At 36.8% G+C, this 11,982-nt stretch overlaps 1 protein-coding gene across 1 annotated transcript; it reads left to right on the top strand.

Moving 5' to 3' along the window:
- The first annotated feature begins 1,557 nt into the window (after positions 1-1,557).
- On the top strand, positions 1,558-5,930 carry LOC140149950 (gamma-aminobutyric acid type B receptor subunit 2-like). Its single transcript, XM_072171959.1, has 7 exons — positions 1,558-1,686; positions 1,859-1,969; positions 2,166-2,285; positions 2,890-3,070; positions 4,153-4,301; positions 4,493-4,675; positions 5,550-5,930. Exons 1-7 carry the CDS (start codon positions 1,564-1,566, stop codon positions 5,739-5,741), a joined length of 1,059 nt encoding a protein of 352 aa, XP_072028060.1. The 5' UTR covers positions 1,558-1,563; the 3' UTR covers positions 5,742-5,930.
- Positions 5,931-11,982: the final 6,052 nt, after the last annotated feature.

Raw genomic sequence — 11,982 nt, 5'->3', positions numbered from 1 at the left:
AATTCTATTCTTCAGACACCATCAAAATGTCAAACTTTGTATTTTTTGTATTATTTTAAAGTAATTAACTGCTGTTTCTTTATTCAACATCATAACAGGTTCATACTTGGTGAATGAATAGACTTTCATTAAATATTAAAAAACACCTAAATTACTCATGCCTAATTTACATAATAATATCATGATTACATAATTAGCTGTAATTAGCTAATTTGCATAATTAATTACTTTTTGTGTATTTTTTGTTATCAATTGAAAGAACTTCGTATACATATGTGTGCAAAAAAACCCGCACCCTGATATCGTGTACGGTTTTCCACTGGCATCAATTTTGCATATTAATTAGCTGAACATAGTCATTTTTTCAGCTTTAATTTGTCTGCAGATTGGCCGAAATTGCTAAAATAGTACATTTGGTTAATTTCTTATAATTATTCAATGATAAATTTTTTAATTTTGTTTTCTTTAACGAAGTCAGGAAAGATAGGCATTTAACCTGTGATACTTAAATTAACGCTGCTTTTTCAAGCAAGCGTCCAAATAAACCGTCAAAATCTCGGAATGTGCCAAGTTTGTCATTGCAGCCATTTTGTGGCAGGTTTTTATTCCATTTACGAGCATCTTTAAATTGACGTACACTACATCACAATGCATTGACCGATTTCAATTCCGTTTTTCGATTTTTGATGCTTTAATAAAGCTCATTCATGTAGAAACATTAAATAACATGTTTCTGCTGCGCTTATTTTTGATGTGATATGCCTAGTATTAGATAGCACTCAGCCACGTTGGTCAACGGATATGTCAGATGCTTAATTACCAAAATACATTGTTAAACAAGTCATCGATCAATACTAACGATGTTACCCTGATATTAATTACCAGAATATAAAATCTCGAAGACATTTTTATTTAATTCAGGCGGAAGTCCACCATATGATGCCACTCAGATAACAAAGGAGCTTCAGACAATTTCACCTTCGATATTCATCGTTATAACCATGCTTTCGATTTGTGGTATCATTCTGTCGATATATTTCTTCTCATTCAACATTGTCTACAGAAACAATAGGCACGTACAAATTTTTGCTGCAATATCTTAAAACAGTGTCCTGTCCTGTTTTGAAAGAAAAATACCCGAATTTAAAAGTTACAGCTATTTGTAATGCCAAACGGGGAGAATAATAACCATTGATTGCTGTAAACTACTACTTTTAAATTTGGGTATCTCTCTTCAAACGCACTACTAATAGTGCCACGAATAAGTGGTAAAGACGCCTCCAGTCAATTTTATTTTATTTCGTGTTTAGAAAATATATATCATAAGCTTGAAAATGATATATCATTTGACTCCAATGATATCCAGAAGTGGGGTTATGGTTTGTTTAAATTTGCTTCTTCAGCTAAAGGATTCAATAGGATCAATAGGATTAATGATTGGTTTAAAACGGAAAACGGCAATACACGTGTAAAAAGTTCAATATGATGAGAAAAAATACAATTTTTGATTTCGTACTTTAAAAAAAAACATTTCCTTGTTCAACTTTCTATAGATTCATTAAAATGTCGAGTCCAAAAATCAACAACCTAATGTTATCAGGTGGAATATCGGTGTACCTGTCGTTGATATTTATGGGACTAGACTTATCGCTCGTCTCAGAGGAAAAATTTCTCGTAATGTGGAAGGTACGTATGCGGCTTGGCCTATTTGAAATATGGTTAGTTTGAAATTATCAGTTAAATATAAAAATATAAAGTTTTATAGTACATATTAAATTGCGAAAGGACGAAAAAGGAGGCAAATAAAAAGAAGCACCACCAACAACAATATAACAATAAGGCACTTGATTTCTTTTAGGGATTTTATTGGACTTTTACCATTGGATTTTCTATATTCTTTGGGTCTATGCTCAGCAAAACATGGCGAGTTCATAGGATATTTACCTCGAAATCTTTAATGCCCAAAAAGGTATGTATAAAACTAAGGATTGCTTTGGTTTTATTTCTTAAGTAAACATAACAACGTTCTACCAGGTGCACGTACTATTATTATATCATGCAATACATACTTGACAGAGAATAATGTAAACTGAAAAGTCATAAAATCTGATTTTAAATATCACACAATGAAGGTTTTACATGTGTACTCTTCTTTCTTTTTTCAGATAAAAGACCCTCTCTTATTTACTCAAGTTACTGCATTGGCTTCGTTAGACGTTTGCGTTCTTGTAGTTTGGGAGATAGTGGACCCCCTGTATATCGTGAGAGAAAGCAAAACCGCTCAGGTTTGTGTAACACCATTATTATCTTGCCACCAAAAAAGTTGAAGAAACATTATAATTATAAATACATCAAAAAATTATTGTTTAAACATTATGGTGCTCGCAATTTCTTTCTAAATTTAACTTGTTGACCCATGTTGCAAATTATAAATTATATACCGTACGCCAATGTTTGTTCATATAAACATTTCCAAAAGGTAAGTTTCCCAATACATTTGACCTCATTTTGACTAAAAATACTTATGCGATTGAAATGGGTATTAGCACACTTTATCAGGTGTGTCTATCAGGTGTATGCTTTCATACATGACATGACTGGGATTATGATCTAGACCTTATCTATCGAACTCGGTTTGATTTTTTGAGCTGTTACATCTCTTTACCAGGTGTGTGGATCACAACATAACAATGCAATATTATATGCCAATAGTATATGCCTATTAAGAATTGCAACCCATGTCATGTCAGTATTTCATGGCGCTTCAATTATGCCAAGTAACATTTATCAATGTAACGTAGATAAATTTATAAGCACATATACATGTCCTGGGCTACAATTCTAACAATATATTTATTGTCTTCATTCACCAACCTTAACTTACCTTAGGAAGATCCAGCTCATGACTCTATTGTTGTTTACATTTACGCTCGATGTATATCACGATGGAAAATTTATTGGACGGTGGCCCTATACGCCAAGCACGGTTTACTGCTTATGTTTGGGGCATTTCTGGCATGGGAAACAAGAAAAGTGTACATGCCGGTTCTCAATGATTCCAAACAGATTGGTAAGATTTTACTTTCATGTGAACAGTTTACAATCGTTCTTTTCGCTGATTGTTCATTTAATATTCGTTGTTTTCATCAAAAAATATTCATAGGTCATTAGGGAATCATAGAGGCTCTAGACAGTTTTATTTTTGTTTACACTTACAGGAAGAATGATAAAGATATTCTGATATTGTAGTGAGATTCATAGTAAATAAATCTTTTGAAATTATTCATATTTATTGTAAGTCCCTTACATTGATTATAATATGTGACCGTACAGCACGAATGAGCCGTAAATGTCCTAAATTGTATTCTGAGTTACAGTGTAAAATGTGCATGAAGGTCGTATTCATCGGTACCTCAAGTTGGCGCGACATATATTTCATTTGATCTATCTATCTGAAACACCAATCAATAATCCTATTGTTGAAGAGGATAATAAGCTTCTACCTTAGATGGCTATAGAATTTTTAATAGCTCTGGTCTTTGTTTGCTTTGGCAAAATCCTGTTCAAGTAGTGGGTTACCAGGTATTGTATTTTTATACGTATCTCCAACAATTAACAATGACAGAACTTTCTTGAACCTCGTTGACTTGGGGATGATTTGAAATGACCGCCAATTAAGGCTGTTTGATATTTATTACCAGCAATGTGGAAAAAGAGACAGATGTAGAAACGAAAAAAGCTACTATTTTGTAGCTATCTATTTTGTAGCTATCTATCTACCTGCTATCTATTGAAGGAGCAAAGTTCAACAAACCATAACCCCGGATATCGTTTGAAGTCAAATGATATACCATTTTAAAGCTTATGATTCGTCGTGTACAGTCACATATTGTTTATAGGCCTATGTATTAAATTGTATCATTGCGATAAAAGAGACAACATAACCCGACTGATTTATAACGCGTGATAACGATAATAAAAAAATATATGTAGTGGATAAAGTACTTGTATAACTCATTGTGCTATTATTGTTTGTTACTGGTGTCCTTGCTGTTGCCGTTGTCATTGTCATTGCTGTTTTTGTCATTGTTGCTGTTGTTGTTGTTGTTGTTGTTCTTGTTCTTGTTGTTGTTCTTGTTGTTGTTGTTTCAGGTACGAGCCTGTACGTCGTAATGGCGTCATCCGCTGTTGGGTTTCCAGTATCAATTCTGATGCAAAGTCCAAATGACAGTTACTGTATTCTTGCCTTGTTGATATTCGCCACAACAACGTTTACCATGTGTATTGTGTTTGTACCAAAGGTAAGACAGGGATATAAAAACAAAGGTGTAGACTATGTGGTGTAAAAATGCTGTGTAAAAACGGTAGAGCAATTCTATTATTTGAAGAAGTACAATTAATTTTGAGTGGGTTAATCTAACGATATTGTGTATACACGTCATACCATGATCTACATTACTCAAATCATTATTCAAAACATTTTTTGTTAAAGGTGAGAATGAGAAATGAAGTATACCCTCAAGGAACGGTATTTACAGAACGCAATATAAATCAGGAGTACACAGTACACGAGGTCAAAGCCGACAATTGTAGCAGTCAGACACAGAATTCTGTAAAGAGTAACAACAGGATAATCATACAGAAATGTGAGCAGAATAAAGACAAAGAACATGAAGTAAGTGAACTCAAACGACAGTGAGCAGGGTCAAATGTGTCATTTTGTTTTGGTTTGTAATTTACACCTTTTAGTAGTCCGATTTCGTAATGAGAAAAACCGGTCTACATCCGCCCGCTAGTCCTTAATTTTGCCAGTCATATTCGCTAATCCGAAATTTCGCTTGCACCCTAACACTACACATAACCTTAACCCTACACTTAAACCTAACCCTAAAATTAAACCTAACCCTAACTTTAATTTTCAGACTAGCGAATCCTTTTCATATTTCGGACTAGGGTATTATTTTCAAACTAACGAACCTTTTCGGACTAGCGAGTCCTAAGGTTTGCTAGTCCAAAGGTTCGCTAGTACCCTAACCCTACACATTACTATAACCTTAAATTTCTACCTAACCCTAAACTGAAACCTAGCCCTAACTTTCGGACTAGCGAACCTTCTCGACCTATTGAGCCTTAGAAATAGCAGTCAACTCTTAATAATCACACATGATATTGTAAAAAAACAAATTTTAAACCCAGTGCGAATTATTGGTCGACCTTTCATGGAATAATTTCATGTAAGCTAATCCTAATCCTAACCTAACCCTAATCCCAATTTCATGTCAAATTATATGAAGGAATAACAAAATTATCAGAATAAAGGACAATCCTGAGGATAACATTTTTGTTAATTGTGGACCTGAAATCTTTTTCCGTTTAAGAATTCGGACAAAACAGGTCTCCAAATAACCTGATTACTGTACATAGATTTAGCTTTTAAAATTCAATTCTACCAGATCATTCTTTTACTTCTGTGCAAGTTTAGCATTCAAATACTGATTAAATTAAGAACGCAGTTGATCATTTGTATTGTTTTTACCTTTTCATTGAAGGGCTTATCGGATGCAAATGAAGAAGATACAAAATCGCCATCTATTCACAAAAACCTACAAAAACCAAAACAGAATCCTCCTCGGGAGTCAACGGCAGAAAAAGCAGTCAATACGTCGTTATCTTTTACGCCAGCGCATTCACTTGACAAACATTTACGGCAGAGAAAATTGGTTACCAGTCAACCACACTGATGAAACGTTGATTTTTATAAGATTTCTTCGATTTTTTCCAAATGTATGTGATCGTACACGACGAATGCGTCGTTAGTCCTCCCCCGGTCAATTTTTTTCGTGTTTAGAAAATATATATCGTACGCTTTAAAATGGTATATCATTTGACTTCAAACGATATCCAGAAGCGGGGTTATAGTTTATTGAAATTTGCTCCTTCAACACAATGGTACCTTTTTTCGTTTGTACATGTGTCTCTTTTTCCATATTGCTGGTAATAAATATCAAACAGTCATAATTGGCGGTCATATTATATAATTTCCAAGTCAACGAGGTTCAAGAATGTCCTCTTATTGTTAATTGTTGGTTATACATCTCTAGACAAAATACAACATGATTTAGCCAAAGCACAGACCAGAGCTATTACGAATTCTATAGACATCTAAGGTAGAAGCTTATTATCCTCTTCAACAATAAGATTATTGATTGGTTTAAAAGTTGTTTGTTCAAAATGAGATACATATCGCACCAGCTTGAGGTACCTATGAATATGACCTTCTTGCACATTTCACACTGTAACTCAGAATACAATTTAGAAGATTTATGGCTCATTCGTGGTGTACGGTCACATAGTCTTATATTGTCAGGGTTTTAAAGATATTTTGTCTCGGCTCTACTTAGGTTGACCAATTGCATGATGTCACAATGATTTACAACTTATCCAGTTCGCCACAGTCTGCACAAATGTAATTTCATGATACGATACTCAGCTGTATCTCACATTTAACATGTTTAAACCTTTACTGATAAGACCAAAATTTCAAAGTGTTTTGGGAAACATGTATATCGTCAATACAAAAGGTCAAATGTATCTCACATTTAACATGTTTAAACCTTTACTGATAAGACCAAAATTTCAAAGTGTTTTGGGAAACATGTATATCGTCAATACAAAAGGTCAAATTTTTCATAATGATTGTCGGCTTTCCTCCCAACTACATACAATTTTGAGAACATATGTCATTAGCCAAAGTAGGCAATGGTGTCTCCAACGGACGAGGTACAAACACACCAAGGATCAAAGGATGATACAAGAGGATATTTAGAAAAACAGAAAGATTTGAGCCAGGTATACCAAATTTATGTGGGAACAAGACAAAGACAAGAATAGATAAAAAAAATAATGCAGTATGTACAATGACACCGTACAGGTAAAAGTCCAAAATTACAGGGATAGTAGAGAAGAGTAAACAAAAATACAACCAACGTTTCGAGCAGATAAACTGCCCTTCGTCAGGGACAAACAACAAAGATATATTATGTAGGTAGCAAGCATAAACAATTAAGCAACTTAAGCAAATAATATAACTTAGTAGCAAGCAATATATCAAAAACAAGGAGCGCCTTTACATGCTGGAAGAGAGCTAACTTGCTAGAGTAATATTACTCAATGAGGTATGAGGAAGGTTGGGGAGGTATCGGCCGTAAAAAGCAAAAGGGCTCAAAAACAATATTGTTCAAGGTTTCCCCGCAGGGTCACAAAGAAAAAATATTGCTCCAAGACAATAGCGATCACATTTACACTATAAAATAATAAAATAACAAAAAATAACATTTTGGAATACCAATAGTTGCAAGTCCTCACTATGGGAGTTTCCAGGCCCAGCCATTCCGAATTCCGGGCTTGTGGCCTTGATGTTTTTTGTTGTTACTGGGCTTTAAAATGTGTAACCTTAACCCTAACACTAACCTTAACATTAACTTGTGAATGCGTAACCTTAACTATCACTGATGTGTTTTTTTTATATATTTTACGTAACCTTACAAATGTTGGGTTATAATTCAAAAAAACCTTGTGTAACCTTAAGTTATCGACCACCTTACAGTCAGTCTACTCTGAAGTACAAAGTACAGACGAGGACGCACAAATTGTCCCGACTTTGAAGGCACGCATACCTGCAGCAGAGACGCAGCACTACGCACTGTTAACGCGCTGTATATACGCGCTTTGTCGCATTGTCACAGAGTGGACAAACTGTACTCATCACATTACATGTTTTTATATTCTATGATATTAAATATAGCTTCAAAACGTTTTATATACGGCATAAACTTAATATTAAATATAGCTTCAAAACATTTTATATACGGCATAAACTTAATATTAAATATAGCTTCAAAACGTTTTATATACGGCATAAACTTAATAACAACAGATGGCGCTGTCACTACACTAAAATGATTGATATGATCATTTTAAGACCAGTTCTAGAATGATTCATATGATCATTGTAGTGAGGTGACTAAGTTGTATTCCCATATGCTTTCTTAGAAAAAAATAAATCACTGACGCCTAATGTAGCCACAGCAGTTGACCAGGGTGTGAAAGTGCATAACGACAATATTGGGTCAGTGGTGATAAATGATGTTCGACCAAAGACACATCATCATTCATTCATCGTTTTATCATTATAACTAACGCATTGTCTGTGTTTGTTGACGTTTTCATCGAAAAGACCATGGCTAGTCTAACAGCACCTTTGATCATGCGATTTAAATTCATTAGCTAAATCCTAGCTAAATCAGGAAGTTTTACGGTATGCTCAGATATCTCAAAGTCACCATCGTAATTTTGATCTATATTTAACTATAAAAGTGCAATAGAGCAAAGAATCGATATTTATGTAAGAACCAAGTTGAACTTTTCCATTATTGAAAGTTTTTATAATTGCCCCACTCAATATCCACCTTCTGTGAAAAAATGAGGTGACTCGCTACTACCGTTTAATTTTATGATCCTTTTGATGCGATACCCAATTTCATTATTTGTCCACCATGTATTATGAATGAAAGCACACAATTCACGATAAATGCACCAGCTCTGAAACTAACTATAATAGTTAGGGGAAAAAGTTCACTTTGGTGACCACTCTCTGGCTAGTAAGGTTTGACGATTGATTCGACTTCTATGGACCATTTAGAAAAAAATAGCCACCATGTCCCTCGCGAAAATCCAAAATGGCCGCCACCACCATTTTGAAAATTTAAGTTTTGAACCAGAGCACCTATAATCATGCACAAAGACACTTTTTCGGATATGTCGAGTACAAGGATTCCGATTCTGACATTAGTTTGACATTACGGCATCATTTTCACCCAGAAATCCAAGATGGTGGCCGGCACCATCTTGAAAAATTTAGTTTTGAACAAGAGGACCTTAAATCGTGTACACTTATGCTTCTGCTCTCATTCAAAAATCACATTTACGCTCTACCAAATGGGGGCCATCTTGGATTTCTGGGCAAAAATTATTTTGTAACGTCAAATTAATGTCAGATTCGGATTTCTTGGGGTCGAAAAAACTGGAAAAAGTGTCTTTGTACACGATTTTAAGTAATCTGGTTCAAAACTTATTTTTTTCAAGATGGCGCCGGCGGCCACCATCTTGGATTTCTGGGTAAATATGAGTTCGTAATGTCAAAGTAATGTCAAATTTGAAATCCTTGTGGTCGACTTATCCAAAAAAGTGTCTTTGTACACGATTTAAGGTCCTCTTGTTCAAAACTAAATTTTTCAAGATGGTGCCGGCCACCATCTTGGATTTCTGGGTGAAAATGATGCCGTAATGTCAAACTAATGTCAGAATCGGAATCCTTGTACTCGACATATCCGAAAAAGTGTCTTTGTGCATGATTATAGGTGCTCTGGTTCAAAACTTAAATTTTCAAAATGGTGGTGGCGGCCATTTTGGATTTTCGCGAACCTTACTAGCCAGAGAGTGGTCACCAAAGTGAACTTTTTCCCCCTAACTATAACTTAAATAAGGTTGATTTTTGCGTTACTTTAATTTTTTTCTGTTCAAACAAACTTTCTAACATTACTTTAAGTCCTTCATACCTCACTCGACTCCAACTCCATTTTTTAAACCCCAATATGTCCAACTTACTGGATATTTTGTAATTCACTCCACTTCAATTTGCGCGCATTTCATGTCGACATTTGAAAAACCAGTCTACAAATTTTTATGTTTTTGATAGAGAATAAACATCTTTAAAGTAAAGGGAAAATGAAAATAACAACAAATAATGTTTCTTCTCCTTAAACAAGACCAAGGACAATAACACTTTGGGTGCTCCATTTTATTTCAATGCAATGAGCTTAAGAAAATGCAGTTGTTCCAAATCTACCTTGCACAGAGTGGGCTTGGGGTCATGGTAGGAGCGTCCGAACCAATAGTTCACGCGGCCCTGGATAACCAACCAATCCTGCTACCACCAAGCGCAACTTACCATCAAGAAGCTTTTCATCATGCCCAGAATCGCCAAAGGAAGTCCAAGCAGACCTTTTCTAAGGCCTGCTTTGACAGTTATATCACTGAATGTTGAAGGATTCTCTACCGCCAAGCAAAATATCATCAGCGGATTGTGCAACAATCTCCACTGTGATGTCCTGTGCCTACAGGAAACCCATAGAGGAGCGACTAACCACCGCCCAACCATACCAGGTATGGTCCTTGCCGTTGAGAGACCACATCGTCAATACGAGAGTGCGATATTTGTGAAAGAAGGTTCTGTGATTGAAGCCACTATGGTGCCTGACGACAACAACATTGAAGTCCTCACCGTTGAGCTCAGTAACGTAACAATAACATCAGTCTACAAGCCACCAGCAGAAGACTTCAAGCTCCCTCTCTTCACCTCTAACACTGACACCAAGCCATGTATCTTCATCGGCGATTTCAACAGCCACAGCACTCAATGGGGTTACAAAGAAACCAACAACGATGGAGCCGCAGTCGAGGAATGGATAGACAAACACCAGCTGAGCCTTATTCATGATTCCAAACTTCCTCCTTCGTTCCATAGTGCCCGTTGGAAGAGAAGATACAACCCTGATCTAGCTATTGTCACCAACAACATCTTTGACATGTGCAAGAAGATTGTACTGGATCCAGTTCCCCAAACACAACACCGCCCAATTGGGATCCATGTTAACACCATAATCTCACCAAACAAAGTGCCTTTTCAGCGACGCTTCAATTACAAGAAAGCAGACTGGAACGGATTCTCAAAAGAGCTAGATCAGAAGGTGAAGAGAATTACTCCAACTCCAGACAACTATGACATCTTCGCCCAGCTAGTTTCTAAACTGCTCGTAGACATATACCAAGAGGCTGCAGGGAGGAATACATACCAGGCCTTTCCCAGGAATGTGCAGAAGAATACCAAGAGTATGTAACCATGTTTGAAGCTGACCCTTTCGCCGAGGAAACAAGAGCAAAGGGTGAGGCAGTTATGGAATCCATCTCCCATGAGCGTAGTAAGACCTGGCATACCCTCATAGAGTCAACAGACATGACCCGCAACAGCAAGAAGGCATGGTCCACCATCCGCAAACTCCAAGGTGACCCTACAACAGCCCCACAGCAGCCCAAAGTCACACCCAACCAGGTTGCCCACCAACTTCTCCTGAATGGAAGAAGTGGCAAGAAACATAAGAAGACCAAATTAGACCGCAAGAAATACAGCGGAGATCCCGGCTTCACCAATCCATTTACTATGCAGGAGCTGGAAGCAGGAATCGCCAAACTCCAACCAGGGAAAGCAATTGGCCTTGGCAACATCGTAACTGAGCAGCTGAAGAACTTTGGTCCAGAGGCAAAGAAATGGCTCTTACAGCTCTACAACTCCTGTCGTACCAGCCACAGACTCCCCAAGATCTGTAAGAAGTCTCATATCATCGGTCTGCTGAAGCCAGGGAAATATCCATCCATCCCAAAGAGTTATCGACCAATATCGCTTCTCAGCCATACCTACAAGCTATTCGAACGCCTCCTGCTCAACAGACTGGCACCTGTGGTAGACGAACAACTCATTCCAGAACAAGCAGGTTTCCGCCCTGGCAAGTCAACAACAAGCCAAGTTCTCAACCTTAGCCAGCACATTGAGGATGGATTTGAGGAAGGATTGGTAACCGGAGTTGTTTTCGTCGATCTGTCAGCAGCCTACGATACCGTCAACCATAGATGTCTCTTCAGCAAAATCCTGGAGCTAACCAAAGATATCCACCTGACGGAGCTCATCGAATGCATGCTTGACAACAGGATGTTCTTTGTTCAGCTTGGAGACAAGAAGAGCTGGTGGCGAAGACTCAGGAACGGGCTACCCCAAGGCAGTATTCTCGCACCTCTCCTGTTCAATATATACACCAATGATCAACCGAGAAGTGAAGACACCCAACGCTTCATATATGCAGACGATCT

Source organism: Amphiura filiformis, chromosome 4 (genome assembly GCF_039555335.1).
Source record: "Amphiura filiformis chromosome 4, Afil_fr2py, whole genome shotgun sequence".
In the NCBI taxonomy this organism is placed as follows: Eukaryota; Metazoa; Echinodermata; class Ophiuroidea; order Amphilepidida; family Amphiuridae; genus Amphiura; species Amphiura filiformis.
The sequence above is the reverse complement of the archived record's forward strand: the minus strand, read 5'-3'. Positions and strand labels throughout refer to the sequence as shown.